Source organism: Eleutherodactylus coqui, chromosome 8 (genome assembly GCF_035609145.1).
Source record: "Eleutherodactylus coqui strain aEleCoq1 chromosome 8, aEleCoq1.hap1, whole genome shotgun sequence".
NCBI classification, from domain to species: Eukaryota; Metazoa; Chordata; class Amphibia; order Anura; family Eleutherodactylidae; genus Eleutherodactylus; species Eleutherodactylus coqui.
In genome coordinates, this window is record NC_089844.1 from 160,219,193 (window position 1) to 160,237,630 (window position 18,438).

At 47.3% G+C, this 18,438-nt stretch overlaps 1 protein-coding gene across 1 annotated transcript in view; it reads right to left on the minus strand.

The window, feature by feature from the left end:
- The window catches only part of LOC136577080 (uncharacterized), a 34,778-nt gene that overhangs the window by 2,604 nt on the left and 13,736 nt on the right, over positions 1–18,438 (minus strand). Inside the window, exons 6-8 of the mRNA XM_066576792.1 lie at positions 17,718–18,050; positions 16,554–16,865; positions 9,001–9,330 (exon numbers count right to left, since the gene is read on the minus strand). Of these exons, the coding sequence (XP_066432889.1) occupies positions 9,001–9,330; positions 16,554–16,865; positions 17,718–18,050 (975 nt within the window). The remainder of the gene's footprint in view (positions 1–9,000; positions 9,331–16,553; positions 16,866–17,717; positions 18,051–18,438) is intronic.

The window sequence follows — 18,438 nt, forward strand, 5'->3', positions numbered from 1 at the left end:
AGCCTTTGTTTGAAAGCTTCTATTGAAGGAGAACTCACCAACTTCTGTGGTGACCTGTTCCACTCATTGATCACCCTCACTGTCAGAAAGTTTTTTCTAATATCTAATTTGTGTCTCCTCCCTTTCAGTTTCATCCCATTGCATCTAGTCTTTCCTTGTGCAAATGAGAATAGGGCTGATCCCTCTGCTCTGTGATAGCTCTGTAGACAGCTATTAAGTCTCCTCTCATCTGTCTTTTTTGTAAGCTAAACATCCCCAGATCCTTTAACTGTACCTCATGTGATCTAGACTCCTTGCTTCTCTTAATACATCCCAGAATTGTGTTTGCCTTTTTGCCTGCTGCATCACATTGCTGGCTCATGTTCAGTCTATGATCTATTAGTGTACCCAAGTACACTGTCCTGAGATTGTGCACACAATTTGAATATTTAAAGGGCCAACTTCTCATTCTTACGATCAGGCCAAAAGTGAAACCCTCTCTAGATAACCTACCAAAATGTCCGAGAGTAGTGATTCAGAACAATCTAGCCCTCCTCCAGGCCCCTGCCATTGCTACAGTCATCAAGAACATGCCTGCTGGGAATTAAACGGGCATCCCCCGGCTGGACGAAATGTATGTCAAACTCCCTTCAAATGGCTGTTGAAGTATGCTGGCCGATGCCTTGAAATTACTCTATAAGTAGAAGGCATACCTCTCCCAACTCTGTTGGATACCGGCTCACAAGTAACCACTATAAAAAATTGACTTTGAAAAGTTCTGGATATTAGACGCTCTGATCTGCCCGCCAAGGCAGCTGATCAATGTTATGGCTGGCAATGGCCAGCCAGTACCTATAGTCAGGTATTGGTAACCCACGGTTCTCGCTGTAAGGGCTGAATTACTGAAACAGGACATACTATTAGTAGCTGTACCACACAGAAACGCTCCAATCATTACCTCAGGAAGGAAAATTTTGCGAAATTGCTACAGAGAAATGCTGGAAGTGTTGCAGAAGTCTGTTCCTGCAGCATCCCAGGCCCAACAAGTTGTGTTGAGGAAAACTATCAAAATCTTGTCAGCACAGCAGAGGTTCGCCAAGACAAGACCGATGGTGGTGCCCCCAGAATCAGAAATTCTGCTGTGGTATGAGACCAGGCCTGGGCTTCAGGGAAAAGACTATCATGCATTAGTTAAACCCATTCCGATTGAAGAGCATCCCTTTCTGATGGCTGCTAAAAGTCTTGTTACTGTAACTTCCGGGAGAGTTCCAGGTCATCTCATCAATCCTGGGGATACCCCAGTTCAACTAAAAAACTATGCAGCTGTGGCACAAGTGTCCCTTCTTCATCCTGAAGACATCCTGGGCCACAGCAGTGTAGAGGTACAGCAATGTACCCAACAGAACAATCCTCCAACTCAACATCATGAGTCATGGTTAGCTAGCTTGCATGTTGGAGACTCAGTCGTCTGAGGAACAAATTTAAGTGGTCCAGAACATGGCCCAAGAAAAGCTGTCTTTAGTAAGCACACCATGTTTCCACGCATATTACTTGGAATAAAGCGAAGTTCTGATCTACTTATCACGCAGTAATACTTGCGACCGGGAGAACTTTGAGGAGTCGGCATTTCAAGGAGGGGGCTTCTTGGCAGATACACCCCCCTCCTCCTGAGTAAGTGCCGTCCCTATTTCCTTATGTTCCTTGGATTGACGACCTGTTTGGGTTATCACCTTACATATTCTATGAGTGCAGACTTTTTTTCCATTCACGACTTGTTGTTTGTTCTCTTTCTGGGGGTCATTCTCCTTGAGAGAAACCCCCATCTTGTCATTGCAGCTCTCCTTATTTACAAAGGATACGGAAGTGTTAAGGCAGATAACCCACCATTAATCCTGGCGCTATCTGAACTGTTTTGAGTTTACCCAATCATCTGAGAGAGTTATAGGCCTTGGGCTGCACCCATAGTGCTGGTCAAGAGAAAGGATGGAGGTATTCGCTTCTGTGTGGACTATCGCAAGCTGAATAATATCATTCACACGGATTTATACCCGTTGCTCCAACTAGAGGGGTTTTTGACAGCCCTAGGTTCTACAGCTTATTTCTCAATGCTGGATTTCACTAGTGGCTGTTCGCAGGTCCCTATGTACTAGCCTGACCGAGAAAAAAACAATATTCACTACCCCATGGGCCTGTTTGAATTCAGCTGCATGCCCTTTGGACTGTGTAAAGCCCCTGGTACTTTCTAGAGACTGATGGAACGTTGTCTGGTCACAAGAACTTTGACACAGTACTTCTCTACCTGGATGATGTCACCATCTCTTCTAAGACTTATGAGGATCATCTGCAACATCTGGGTTAAGCATTTCTGATTCTCATCGAGAATGGGCTCAAAGCTAAGCCATCAAAGTATCACCTCTTACAGACCAAAGTTCGATAGTTAGGCCACATTGTCAGTGCCGAGGGAATGCATCCTGATCCCAAGAAAACCAAGGCCATTAAAAACTGGCTCACTCCTAAGACTCTGAAGGACCATCATAGTTTTCTAGGGTTCGTAGGTTACTATAGGCATTTCATGCCAGATTTTGACTGCATTACTGAGCCGCTGCAGGAGGTGCTAAGACGACATTCCAAAGAGCCCCATCGGAATTCCATTCCCATTAATTGGGAAGAAGAACAAGAACATGCGTTTTAAGCTCTTAAGGAAAGACTGATCACCCCTCCAATTCTGGCCTACCCTGATTACACTCAGCCTTTCAGCCTCTACACCAATGCCAGCTTTAAGGGGTTAGGTGCAGTCCTCAATCAGGTTCAGGAAGGCGAGGAAGTAGTAATTGCCTACACTAGCTGATCCCTGGAAGGCTCTGAATGGAACAACCACAATTACTCTTCCTTTGAATTAGAACAGCTAGCTCTGGTGTGGGCTATTATGGACAAGTATAAAGAGTAGCTAGCTGCAGCAAAATTTATAGCCTACACCGGCAATAATTCAGTAGCCCACTTGAAATCTGTGAAACCTGGAGCCCTAGAACAGAGATGGTTCTCCGGATTAGTCAATTTTAATTTCCCCGTGAAACACCGAGCTGTCAAAGCCAACAAAAATGCTGATGCTCTGTCCAGATTACATACAGCTGTAGACTACCTACTGAGGAAGTCAAATGGGAAGAGGTGGAAATCCCTAACTTCAGTGACCGGCAAACCCAACAAAGTGCAGTCACGAATGATTTGTCCAGCAAAGCTCAGGAGCTTCAAAATAAAAACCAGAGATGGCTCCTTCTCTAATAAGACAGTAGAACTTTCAGAGATATCCAGAAGTATTTACTGTCTGGTTCTCTTCCCAAGGGGATTCTTCTAAGAATGCCAGATCCTGAACTACAGCACCTCTGGAGACAGAGAAAAAGACTTTCTTAAAAAAAGAAAAAGTATTTAGTAAAAAATTCCTGCGCTCACAGGACCCACTTTTTCCTTAAGGTGGTACAGTAAGATAACACTTTCAAGTTCAAGTAACTTACTTTGAAGGAGGGGGTTATGATGTCCACAATTCCCCCTCCTATTTCCAAGTAAGTTACTTCAACTTGAAAGTGTTATCTTACTGTACCACCTTATGGGAAAAGTGGGTCCTGTGAGCGCAGGAATTTTTTAATAAATACTTTTTCTTTTCTTTGTATGGGGGCACCCTCTCTTTGGTGAACCCCAAGAATTCCAGCAGCTCTCCCTGGGATAAGCGGATGTCATTGGACACAGGACTACACAGTAATCAATCCCCAGGTGAGACGGCTGGTACTCTAGGGCGCCAGCAGTCTATACCAGGTGAGATTTTCTTGAATTAACTTCTATCTGGCGCTTCCTCAATGACACATATTATTTCTTTAAAAAGGCATTATCCTGAGAAATTCCACAGATCCTGTCTCAGGTAACAGAGTACATCAAATACTGATTCCCCGATGAGATGCTAGCTAAGTTCTTACTGCTTACCATGACCAGTCTGGGCATCTTGGCGTCCAAAAGACCGAAGCCAAGTCTAAAACTGATTCCCATTGAGTCAGGATGGGAGCCAACATAGAAAAAGGGTGTAAGGAATGTTTTATCTGCAAGACAAGACAGAGAGCCAAATTGGATTAAAAGGCCTGCCTCCATTCTATCATTGCCTCTCGACCTTTAGAACCCTAAGCCATTGATCACTTGAAAATCGAGCCTAGTCTTTCATGATACAGCTACGTACTGACCATCATTAACCATTCCACTAAACTCACGGTTGCAGTACTCGTCAAAGACCTGACAACAAAGACCACAGCTGCGATAGTCTGGAAGCACTTTATTCTCTGCTACAGGTGTTCAGAAGAAATTATTTTGGATAGAGGATCTGCCTTTAAATCCCAATTGTTTCAACAACTTTGTGGTGTGTACGAATGCAAGAAACTCCATATCACCGCCTACCATCCACAAGGGAATGTACTTTGTGAAAAAACAAACCAGACCAGGGGCGTAACTATAGAGGATGCAGGGGATGCGGTTGCACCCGGGCCCAGGAGCCTTAGCATTATTAAGTAAAGCATTATAGTTGGGGGCCCTGTTACAAGTTTTGCATCGGGGCCCGGGAGCTTCAAGTTACGCCTCTGAACCAGACTATTGGGGACTTACACCGAACTCTTTCATTGGCATCAAAAAGTGCAATGGCCTGACTTTCCAGAGCTTATCTAAAACTACCCTCAGATTTTGCATTAGAAATTCAGGTTCCTGATTAACTAAATCCCTTACCAACTACCGAATGGGTACAGGACCATAAACGACACCTCAAGGAAATCTAGCTTATTATTGATGCCTGGATGGAGGGAGTGCGACAGAAACAACAAGCCGACTTCAATAATCTTGCCCATGCTGCATCATTCCAAATTGTTAATCAAGTCTGACTCCTTGAGGAACATCGAACTGTCAAGCTTGATTCCCACTGGGTACTACAACCTTACATCATATCGTCTATACCTTCTCCGGAGAAGGAACAGTACTGTACTACCCAGACTAACAAGAGACCTCAAGTTTTTCATCACAATCGATTGCAGCTCTGTGCGAACATGCCACCTCCAGAACAGACGGATTTTGAAGCGGAAAGGACGGACACTGACTCTGAACCCGAGTCGAGTATGCCGCAAGACACTCTGCGTGCAACTACCTTTCACCTGGTTAATCTAATAACCTGGTACCAGAGTCCATTGATGATGCTACAGTGCCCAGCACTGCGGAATCAACTACAGAATCCACAGCAGATTCCTACTCATCCTACACCACCCCCAGGAGAAGACTCCCAGCAACCCCAGTTCGGGGCGCAAGAGGGTCCACAAGGAGCATGAGAGGACAGCTACCAACTCGTTATGAATAACTGCTTACCTCCCTATTTTTCCACAAGAATAGGTAATTTTTTGTGTTTTATTTCTTTTGTTTTTTGGCGTATTTTTCCATTCACCTGTGGATTACACATATTAAGAATTGACCTGAGAGACTACTCAAAGACTGTGTTACAAGGTTAGCGCCTTAAGAGACTACTCAACGAGGTTGCAACATTCAAATAAATTTGCAGCAGGAGACTACTTGGAGATATTTGTTTGGTTTCCTATTTGTTTGTGGAAAAGCCACTAGTGGACTGTCAGGTGCATCCTAAACTCATGGTCTGTGTGCCCCTTTCCACTTACCAAAAGGCGGTCACCTTGAAGCCTTCTACACCTGGACTTAATTGAATGTTTAGATATGCTTTATTCTTTCAGGTTGATCCATTAATGTGGACTATTGAAGTACTTATAATTCATAACTAGAGATGAGCGAACGTACTCGTTAAGGCCAATTTCGCAATCGAGCATCGCTATTTTCGAGTACCTGGCTACTCGGGTGAAAAGATTCGGGGGGCGCCGGGGGTGAGCGGGAGGTTGCAGAGGTGAATGGGGGGGGGGGGGGACAGAGAGAGAGGGAGCTTCCCCCTGTTCCCCACTGCTACCCCCCGCTCCACCACGCCGCCCCCCGCCCCCGAATCTTTTCACCCGAGTAGCCAGGAACTCGAAAATAGCGATGCTCGATTGCGAAATCGCCCTTAACGAGTACGTTCGCTCATCTCTATTCATAACCTTTGTCTGCTGCTAACCTATTAATTCTTCCCTTCCAGGTTACCTGCCTTACAGTTTGTTAAAATATAATTTTATGCATCACTATGAGATATGCAATTTTCAGAATGTGGAGAGAAGTATAATGTAGGGGCATTATAGCCTGGGATACAAGACTTCGTCCTAGCCTAACATTTCAATTCAAAAATACTATATACTCGCAAGTAGTCCAATTCTCTTTTAAATATAAATGAGCTGTTATAACCATAGGTCGGTAACCTGTCTAAGTCCTCAGATCACAGTTAATGCCAAGGATGGCTGTGTTTTAAGTAGGGGGCAACTGTAGTGATCCGGAGGTACTGGGAACCTCACTACAAGCCCTTAGAGGGACATAGGAGGCACCGTTCAGAGGAAAAATACTGCTTTTCCCTGCATAAGAGGTTAAAGGTGATCTACCCTGCAATGGTGCGCCTGCTGATTGGCTGCCTGCAGCTAAATTGCTGATTGTTCATCCTCTCTGTCAGAGAGAAATTCTGTGATTGGAGATTACTAACCATGGGAGGGGTCGTGTGCAGCCCAGGAAAAGTTGAGTCAGTTGATCAAGAGTGCGGAAGCAGGCTGAAAGAGAGGAGAGTCAGAAGTAAGACAGGAGCAAAGATGAAGAGGAGCGAGTGAGTTCTAGAGAGGAGCGGTGGTTGAGAGTCACAATCCGGTGGAGCCAGGAGTGGGAGCAAAGTCTCCTTCAACCCCGCAAGATGGAGCCTGTGCCAGGGCAGACCCTGCGTATGAAGTTCTTGATGAAGTTACTGCTTGTTGCAAGACAAATGTGAACACTGTATTTGGTCCTCAAGAACTAAGTAAACTGTATGCCTTCGGTTTTACTGATATTATTATGGATTCGTCTTTGCATTTGTTTAGCGCAACATATTTATTCAAAGGCACTGGCATCACAATGAACTTACACTAACCACCCATTATTCTCACAGGCAACCACATCATCACTAATCGATGGTGCAGGAAATATAAACAATCGAACAAAAACGGGTGTACTGCAGATGACTGACTGTATGGATATGTAGATGTGCGCAGAGTCACATCTAGAATGCATTGCGAGCCTCTGCAAGAAGATTTCGCATACAGCTGTGTGAGCCTAGCCTTAGTTCCTAGTGCTGTAGGGAGGAGACAGGTTAATGGATCTGCCTACAATCCTTCAAACTTATTTAGAAACAGATACCAAACTGAAACAAATTGAAACTAAGTTTTCCACTTTTTGACAGATGAGTCCAAAAACAGAAACATTAGTCTCTATTTGTATACTTTTGTAATACGTTATACTAAATCAGTCAACTGGAGCTTTAATTTTCTTCTACGCAGGCCAAGAATTGGATAAATGCTAGTAAGATAGTTCGTGCCCCACCGGACGGCTATATACCTCCCTGTTCACATGGAGAGACATACAGAGCCAATCAGAAAGCATCTTTATGTCCACTGAATACCAATGATCAGCCAGCGAGCGCTCACTCATTCGTTCTTTTTTACACGGCCTGATTGTCGGGTGAACAAACATTCAGAGGATCATTCATGCTGATATCAGGACCGTTTAAAAAGACCTTATTGTGAGGATCTCATTATCTACATAAAGTTATATCTAAGGCCATGTTCATTGTATCTCCTGATACATATGCTGAAGGGATCCGTGGACCGTTATTGACCTGACAGATGCAATAAGTGTTCTTTTGACATCCACTGAGTAGGTATATAGTACATCAGGATCCACTTTTTACTCTTCAGGCTGAAGGCACACAAATGGGTCAGAGTCCACATGTGGGAGCCCGCAGTAGAATCCGTCTCTGACCGCAGCTGGTGTCCTCGTAGAAATCTGTATTGTGGATAGAAATGGCGGCTCGCTGTCTGACATTCTCAGTACAGGGGTTTCTTTTAAATGCTTTTTACATATGCCGTCGCTAGTCAATGACGTTGGTACCCACGATTTATCCGCAATATTAATTGCGGGTGGGCCACGGGTCGGACGGCTTCTATTAACTTCAATGGAAGCCACCCATGTGGAATCTGCACGAAAACAGAGCATGCAGAGATATTTCCTCCACTTGAGGAAATTGCAATTTGATTCTCTGAGTGTGTAGGAAAAGGCGATTTTGCATTGCATGCTTCAAATGGTATTTACTGCGGATCCGCAGTGCAGATGCCGCAATGCAAATATGTTTGTGTGCCACCGGCCTTACTGTATAGGAAAGTACAGCCTGTTACACTTTCCCCTACAGCAGACGCCCCCAATAAACACAATGCACGGTCTACATTTTTTTCCAACATAAGGCCTATGGATGATTATATGTCTGTGTATTATACTGTGGCAAACATTGGGGCTCTATGTTGGTGCATAGGTTGTAACATTCTCCTGACATGTATGCCGGACATAGAGTCCAAACACAATGTGAGTAGAGCCGGACTCTGGGGGGAGGGGGGGGGGGGTTATCTGAAGAATATATAAAGAGATATTTTGTAATTTTAAATTTATTTACCAAAAGTCAATCAATAAAACTGATCCTTTTTAGGGATGAGCGAGTATACTCGCTAAGGCACTACTCGCTCGAGTAATGTGCTTTAGCCGAGTATCTCCCTGCTCATCCCTAAAGATTCGGGGGCCGCCGCAGCTGACAGGTGAGTTGCGGCGGGGAGCGGGGCAGAGCGGGCGGGAGAGAGGGAGAGAGAGATCTCCCCTCCGTTCCTCCCTGCTCTCCCCCGCAGCTCCCCGCCCCGCAGCGGCACCCAAATCTTTCGGGACGAGCGGGGAGATACTCGGCTAAGGCACATTACTCGAGCGAGAAGTGCCTTAGCGAGTATACTTGCTCATCCCTAATCCTTTTCCATAAAGCTGGAGGCAGCTATATATTTCTATAAATGTATATATACTTACCATTGACTTGTAGCCTCCCTGTGCTTCTCTCTATGGGTTTCTCCAGGGCGGGATGGTCCACTATACATATATATTCTGCCCCCTGATGTTCCACCAGTGTGGGGGTGATGGGCTGACTGACAGTACAGCTGTAGGTGTTATCGGCCGCTCTGATGGATGTCACACTCTGGTTAACAGCAGGGTCATGCTCTTCATATATCTGAGGTCCAACATGTCTCTGCCAAATCACAGTGATTGCATCTGGGAAATACCCCGAGATATCACACTTCAGGACGCTGTGAAGTAGACGGGGAATCTGAATCTCTCCTACAACCGGACGCCATCTGTAATCTACAGAACAGAAGAAGGAAATGTTTTGTAATTTTAAACCTATTTTACCAAAGAAAACCCATCCCCCACATAAATATCACACAGGTATGTACTGTATGTAACATGTCAGGATGGGATGTGTAACGGCAGCTCAGATTACATACAAGTGGAAGGCAGTAAAAGACAGGAATTGAGTTTACCTGTTAATTCCTTTTCTTGAAGTCATCCTGACAGCATACACATGGAGGATGTCCGCTGGACCCCTGTTGGGACAGGAAGCGGAAAAACATACAAAAGGCAACTCCCACCACCGGCTCACCAGTGTGTACCAAATAACTACAGTGACCCGGCTTTGCTTAACCAATCATTTTTAATACCGAAATCATAGTACAATACGTTACTTCACGTAAAGAAAATTAACTGAAGGGGAGGGAAAGCCCCTATGCTGTCAGGATGACTTCAAGAAAAGGAATTAACAGGTAAACCTAATTCCTGTCTTCCCCTCGTCATCCTGACAGCATACACATGGAGGAATACCAACAATCAAGGGCTTTAGGGAGGGACCACTGCCTGCAGCACCTTCCGCCCAAAGGCCGTGTCACGGCTGGCCCCCACGTCCAGACGATAGTGTTTTACAAAGGTATGGGTGCTTGACCATGTGGCGGCTCTGCAGATCTGGTCGGTTGTCGCCTGGGCTCTCTCCGCCCAGGAACAGGCGACCGCCCTAGTAGAATGGGCTCTAACTTCGCCCGGGAGTGGGATCCCTTGGGATCTGTATGCCTCTTCTATGGCCCTCCTGACCCACCGCGCTAGGGAGTCCTTAGTAGCGGCCCCTCCTCTGCGTGGACCCTGAAATTGAATAAAGAGGTTGCTAGATTTCCTGAAGGTATGTGAAACCTCTAAATACTTCAGGACTGCTCGTCTCACATCTAGGTTATGGAACCTCTGTTCCGTAGTGTTACGGGGTTCCTGGCAGAAGGAGGGGAGTACTATTCTTTGCTCTCTGTGAAAGTCTGTGAGGACTTTCGGTTGAAAGAAGGGGTCAGGCCTAAACTCTATTTTGTCTGGGAAGATGGTCATATATGGGGTTTTAATAGAGAGGGCTTGGATTTCCCCGATCCGCCTGGCGGATGTAATTGCCACTAGGAAGGCAACCTTATATGAGAAGGTCTTAACTGAGAGTTCTTCCAGGGGCTCGAAGGGGTGTGCGCAAAGGGCCTGCAAAACAAGGTTCAGGTCCCATGGTGGCATGGTTTTCCTTATAAAGGGGTGGAGTCTGACTGCCCCTTTAAGGTATTTTTTAACTAGCCTATGGTCGCCTAAGGGGAAGTCAAAGAAGGCTCCCAGGGCGGCCACCTGGACCTTAAGGGTACCAGGTTTTAGCCCCATGTCCAATCCATCCTGAAGGAACTCCAGAATCTTATTAATGTCCGGTTGTTGGAGGTCGTGAATACTATGCCCCAACCACCTAGAGAAGGTGTCCCACACCCTGGTGTATATATTCCTGGTGGATTCTTTGAGGCTCTCACATAAGGTGGTGGTCACCCTCCCTGATAGGCCCTGGTTCAGGTATTTTACCCGCTCAGCCTCCAGGCCGCCAGTCTGAACTGTCAGGCTTTTGGGCAAATCAGGGGACCTTGTTGAAGGAGGTCGTCTCTCCGCGGCAGGTGTAGAGGCTCCTGTGTCGATAGAGCGGCCAGGAGCGGGAACCAAGGTCTCTTGGGCCAGAATGGGGCCACCAGGATAACGGAGCCCGGGGACCCCTGGATCTTCTTTAGCACCCGAGGGATCAGGGGGATAGGTGGGAAGGCGTATGCTAGGTCCCCCTCCCACACTTGGGATAGTGCATCTATTCCCAGGGAGCCCCCGTCTGCCCCCCTGGAAAAGAACCCGGGACACTTGCTGTTCTCCCGAGAGGCGAACAAGTCCACCTTTGGTGTCCCCCATCTTTCTGTAATTAACTGGAATGCCTCTGGATGTAGCGCCCACTCCCCAGGGTCTATCCTCCTGCGGCTGAGGTAGTCTGCCATGGAATTCTCTGGGCCCCTTACGCGGAACGCTGATACGGAAGGTGTCCGCTGCTCTATCCACCGCGTGGATCCCTGGTGGTGAATGAGGGACACAGTTGTTATGTAATCTGAAAAAATCTTAATGGGTCTACCCCCGATCTCTGTCTCGAGGCCCCGGATGGCCCTCCAGACAGAGCAAAGTTCTTTGTAATTGGAAGATTGAGTGGCTTCCTTCTGGTTCCAGCCCCCCTGGACGTAGTGACGGCCTAAGTGGGCCCCCCAGCCAGTTGCGCTCGCGTCAGTGAAGATGGATACTGGGAATGCAGGGTCCCAAATCGTGGACCTGGCAAGGTTGGAGATAGATGTCCACCACCCCAAGGAGGACTTTACTTTGTGGGTAAGGATGACTTTCTGATCCAGGGAAGCTGGTGATTTGTCCCAGTTGCTCAGGATAAAGTCCTGGAGAGTTCTACAATGTAACTGGGCCCACGGGACTACTCCGATGCAAGCTGTCATGAGGCCGAGAACCCTCATGCCTCTCCTAAGGGAGACTTGGGTGGCTACCGAAAGTGCCTGGCTCTCGTCTTGGATCGTCTTTTGCTTTTCTAGAGGAAGGGAAGAGCACTGGTGGTGTGAGTCCAGAATAACTCCCAGGAACTTTTTCCTTTGTTCGGGCCGAAGACTGGATTTGTCGAAGTTGATGATCCAACCTAACGACTCGAACAGGCGGAGTGTGAGGTTGACCCAGCGCTGGAGTTCCGAAGCTGATCCTGCTATGAGCAGGAAATCGTCGAGGTATGGGACAATTAGCACCTTGCCCGTCCTTAGTGCCGCCACCATCTCTAACACTAGTTTGGAGAATACCCGAGGTGCGGAGGAAATCCCGAACGGCAGGCATGAAAACTGGAAATGAGAGACTGACCCCTCTATCACCAGGGCGAATCGCATAAACTGTTGGGAGTCTGAGTGTATGGGGACATGATAGTAGGCGTCCTTTAAGTCCACCGTGGCCATGACGCTATCTGGTGCGATAAGGGGGATCGCTGACCTCACTGATTCCATTTTAAATCTTTGGTATGATATAGATTTATTCAGGCATTTCAGGGTAATTATGGTTCTATAGGACCCGTTAGGTTTTTTGATGAGAAACAAGGGGGAGTAGCACCCCTTGAACCGTTCTTCTGCGGGAACCGGAGTGATGGCCCCTAGGGACAACAGGTCCCGTACCCCCGACTGGAGGGCCCGGGCCGACGCGGGTGACTGGCAGGGGGTGACCACAAACCTCTGGGGAGGCGGGGAGGAAAATTCAATTTTATAGCCTTCCGAGACCAGGCGTAAGGCCCAGGGATTGGAGGTTATTTCGCTCCATTTACTGGCGAACCCCCTAAGTCTACCCCCCACTTGCCGGATCCCGGAGGGCGGATTCTCACCCTTTCCGCCTTTGGAGTAGGACCAGCGTCCGGTTTTCCCCTCCCCCCTGTATGTTCTAGGGGGAATAAAGGGAGGGGAGAAGGCCGCTTGAAGGGTTTCTCTGATGGTAGTCCCTGACTCTTGTCTGATGCCTTCTCTAGGAGTGTATCCAGGGAAGGCCCGAAGATCCGGCGTCCTTGGAAGGGCAAGGAACAAAGCCTGTTCTTTGAGGCATTGTCCCCCGTCCAGGCCTTTACCCAGATGGCCCTCCTGGCTGTGTTCGAGAGCGCTGCTGAATGGGCCCCGAACCTTACTGACTCCATAGAGGCGCCCGCCAGGAAGCCGGTTGCCTGTTGGAGGAGGGGAAGGCAGTTGGAGATGTCTTCCCTCGAGCCCCTTTGAGTAACCAGTGTCTGGAGTTGGTCTAACCAGACCGTCATAGATCTCGCTACCGACGTGGCCGTGATGTTGGCTTTCATGGTGAGGGCAGCAGACTCCCAGGCCTTTTTCATTGCCGAATCCACTCGTGTATCCAGTGGATTCCGCAATTGGGAGATGTCCTCAAAGGGGAGGGCAGCCTTCTTTGAGACCCTGGCGACCGCCAAATCCACTTTCGGGACGGTTTCCAGGAACTCAATGTCTTCCGGGGTGAAGACCATGCGATCTTTAAATTCTTTAGACAGGAAAAACTTGTGTTCTGCCTGTTTCCACTCGGTCAAGATTAGCTGTTTCAAGATATCGTTGACCGGAAATGATGGTTTGGGCTGCGGTAGGAGTCCCCGGAACAGGCTATCCTGGAAGGATGGCTGCTGCGGCGTCTCTTCCTCCACCTGCATGGTGCGTCGGACCGCTGTTAATAGTTGCCCCAGGTGATGAGAAAAAGTACTTCCTTGCGTCCTCCATGGGCGGAATGGATTCTGAGGGGGAATCTTCTAAGAGCCCTTCCTCAGAGTCCGACTCTTCCATCCGTGACCACCTTACCCTTTTCGAGGGGGACGGAAAGGAAAGAGATGGGAGAGAGGCCTCGATCTCCTCGCGGATCATAGATCGGATATCCGATATGCCCGAGGAGCCTTCCTCACGGACCACTTTCTCCGTGCAGTCTGCGCATAAGGGTTTGGTGTGGCCCTCGTCTAGTCGCCGCAGGCAGACCGGACACTTGCGCACTCGCTTCTTGGCCTGTCTGACCTTTTGTGCTTCTCTGTCCTAAGAGACGGAGACAGCAAAAAGAGGGATTTCCAGCACCTGATATTATTTTCTTCCCCCTGGTGCGAGACCCCAGGAGGTCTACTCACCAGCAGGCTGCTCTCCGCGTCCTCTCTGGCCGACATCTTTTCCTTAAGGTGCAGACCGAAGACATGCGGGGAAAATCCAGCTTTCTTCTCTTTTTCTTTTTTTTTTAAATTTTCAAATTTTGGCGCCTTTTTACGAGGCCCCGCCCCCCCGTGACGCGGCCGCGCTGACGTCATGCCGCCGCGCCGGACCCGGGGGATACCCCATACGTCAGGACGCTTCTGAAGAGGACGCACTGCTGTTTGGAGACGCCGGCTCGAGCGCGCCGGTCGGCCCGCGCCGCGCGCTCTCCCCCCCGCTGGCATACCTGCTCAGACGCTCTGCTCGAAGGAGGATCCTCGCCTGGAGGCGCCGGCGTTCCGGAGGGCGCTTCCAAGCCCTGCAGGTACAGGGCTGTATCTTCCCAGTGCGACAACCCCACTGGGCAGCACACTGGGGAAGGATTTCCCCGCAGGGAACATGGTGCTGGTTGGATCCTGCGGGTGAGGGTCCCCACGTAGGGTCTCACCCGCGCAAGCTCTGCCAGCCCGACCAGAGAGTCATCCCCCCACGGGCGGGCAGGCTGCCTAGGAGTTTCCTCTCTTCTCCTTTTTCCTGCCTCCAGCATACACCTGGAGGCTTCCGCTTGGACTGTCCTGTAGGGACAGGAAGACACTGGTGAGCCGGTGGTGGGAGTTGCCTTTTGTATGTTTTTCCGCTTCCTGTCCCAACAGGGGTCCAGCGGACATCCTCCATGTGTATGCTGTCAGGATGACGAGGGGAAAATGTTTTACCCTCCATTAAACCCAATTTCTGCCTCATCCTGCTGCAAAAATACCACCTCTTACTGCTGATGTCTTTAGGACAGGGATATAATATATGTTGCATCCTGTGCTCTCCATATATAACAGTACTAGTAATTCTAATTACTTAATAATTATTAGAAAATTATAGTACCAGTGTTTCTGGTGGCACAATGCGCCACTTACATCGAGTGCATCGAGCAACTATAACATAATGAAAGGGACTGGAGTTGGTTAAAATTCTTCTCTACAAATAGCAGGCTATTGTCATTATTTGCAATTTGCTGAACAGTGCAAACACCTATGAATAAGAACATGTATGAAATAGCAATACTGATACTGCAACATTTAAACCTGTGAAGCTTCTGAAGGGATAATAGCAGTGTTCACACACAGTTCTGCTACACGCATGTCACACACACACTGAGCTCTGCTACATGCATGTCACACACATATAAAGGCCTGAAGCATACATATCTAGCCCCTCCATAAATGTCCATATATGTGTCCCTAAATGTCAATTCTTTAGTGTGAATGCACTGTGCAATTGTCTTGTCAGTGATTTATGTGTATTGCACAGCTGCAGCCTGCAAGAGGTTAATGTCTAGGTATGTCTGGAAAATATAACAGTTTGTGTGTAGCTAATGTTGTCGTGTGAGCATAGAAGATATGTGTTTGCAAGGTGTGCAAATGAGGAGTTCTAGTCAAGAAAGATAGAGACAGAGATCGGGTATTCGGAGATTAAAGCAGTCAGCACGCCAGACAGTCTCTGAGTAAGCCTGCATGTCTCCCTGTGGATTACAATCCGTCTGAGAGAAGTGTGAAAGTCAGGAGATAGTCCTTTCAAGCCTTTCCGAGATGGAGGAAGCGGAGCGGTATCCCTTCTACCTGGAAATGGAGAATACCTCGTTTCACCCCAGGTTGATCTAGAGTTTGTCAGTTACCATGGAAGGACTGAGTGTGTGCCCTAATAGACAACTAAACAGTGAGTGTTGGCCAGTAGAGAGAAAGAGAGAAGTTATCCGTGAGAGTGATGTTACAGATAACAAGGACTATATGTATCAAGATGGCCTGAGTTGCCTCCTCATGAAGAACAGTTGTCTTAAAGCTAATCCTCAATTGCAAGAACTGTTGTGTGTTACCCCTGTTGGATGTTGCAGTAAAGATGGACTTCACCGCCTATTCCCAGTTTATTCTATTTAAAGGATAGCCCTGTGTGTGTGGACTATTTATTGCCCCATGATCAGACTTCCCCGCAGCGGATGGAACAGTGGCGTCACCCATGACATATACTGAAGTTTCCACATGTTTATACAGGTAACCACACTACCAGTGTTGCCTGGAGAGGCCTGCCAGGAACTTTGCAAAGGGTTGCACATGTCCCTCATGGGAGGAGATGGTAGTGCCACTGTTACATCCCTTTCAGCTACCCAACCATCTCCTCAGCTGTTGGCCCTGCGCCTCCATCACTGCACACACAGCTCTGCTACATGTAAGTCACATACTGACAACAGCAATGGTTTGTTTCAACACTGGACAATGGTTCACACGGCTGCGGTCAGATTGTGCATTGTTTAGGACCTGTAATGACGTCACCATCATGATCAGGGGTGGAGCTCAGAGGGCTGGTACTGATTACATTACGGTGACATCATCACATGTAACTCACACAGTCACTCATCACTCACAGACAGGTGGTCATTAGTATTTTGTTTAGAGGTCAGCGAGGAGGTAACATCCCGTTTATCACCTGAATCTCTGACAGACAGCTCCCTGGATTCCGGGCTCTCCATAGATTCATGTTCCCAGGTCACTCGTACTGTGAATCCTGGATCCTTGTGACGATCCTCAGGGATTCGGACCTCACTGGAGACTCTGTAGGTTCCGTCAGGATTATCGGCCAATGATTCAGTAGATGATATGACGTCTTTTGATCCTTTCACTCCACATGTCCATGTAATCCTGATGCTTTTAGGATAGAATTTCTCCAGGTTGAGCAAATACTTCATCTCCCCGGGGATAAACAGACTTCTCATCACAGGCTGTGACAGCCTGGGCTTTACTGAAATGTGAAGGACAGGATGAGGTGAACATCTCCCCACATGTCACAACACCCTTCATCTCTTCATAACTACATCTCATGTCTGCTCATTCAACATCGGCAACCGGCCACATTTTACAGTTTACTTTAAATGGATTGTCCTGGAATTTCAACTTATCCCTTAACCACAGTACAGGGTTAGAGTACTGGGCTTTTTTTCAGTAGTCCCACAGGGATTAATGGAGCAGTATACTCAACTGCTAGCTCTATTCTTACGGGGAGGACACAGGACCAGTTTTTGTCAGCGGTGGGGCTTCAAGCAGTCGGACGCCCACCAATCTAGCGGGAAGGGGATAAGATGAAATCTTGGGACAACCCGTTAAATGTTATCTCATAGCATCAGGCATACATAACACATAGCACCACTCAGACATCAGCGGATTGTAATTAAGTAGAAAGATAAACATATATATAACATTCAGAATCTGTCTTTTGAACTATCCGGCCATTACAGTAATTTTTGAGGGGAAGTGCTGACAGATTTCTTTTAACAAACTAACATTTTCTGATGTTATATGTACCCCAAGATATAGCCATTAAAATATACAACTCATCACGGAAAGAACAAACCCTTGCATGGGTAGGTTGAAGGAGAAGTATGGATACGTCTCTCAGATCACAGAGATGCAACCCAAAAAAAAAAAAAAGAACACAGCAAACCGATGGCGATGGTCACAGTAGATCATTCTCTCTGCAGGTTTAAATACATTTTGTCCACAAGCTAATTGTGCAGAAGAGTATGTGCACCCATCCATGTGGTAAGTCATATATATGCTTTCTTAGTTTATATATATAGATGTCAGCATATCTTACCATAAATGGTCTTGCAGTGAAACATCTCGTCATTATGCTGATTGTTGACACATCTACAGATGAAGGTCACATCTTTGTGTCTTTCCATACATGGTTTGAAGCGCATTAAAGTTACGTACTGACGTCCCTCCCGTTGTGATCTGATCACATAAGATGTATCCAGTAAACTCTCTTCTTCATGTCCTTTCATCTGAGACGTCTGGATCTCCTGGTCCCGTCCATCTCTTCTTATCAGCCACATCACACTCAGGTCCTCGGGGCAGTGGTCCACTGCGTAGTACAGGGTGGCTTCTTCGCCATCAATCAGCTTAGAAGGACCCTCAATGTGTCTTACTATGAATGATACATTAGTTGTCAGAATGGTATAAAATGATCAGACATTACATGTAGAATAACATGAAGCCGCAGTATGGATTTCCATCTGTTATATTGTCACATGGACACACAAAAGGTTCTAATCTCTCACTGGTCAACAAAATAAAACTTTTTTCTCATCATAAACAATACATTTTTCTAGACCAACTTTTCATGCTGATTCCAAATATGCATTCAGTTTTCTCCTACTGCGTTCAGATTTTAAATTATGACCACCTGTGTTTTTTTTAACCGATTTTATGTATACACATAGTCCCCTACTTACGAACAGCTTCTGTTCCAGGCACAAATGCTTGTATGGAGAAGGATCACAGGTGGATCTCTCTCCATAGAACGCCGGGTGCAG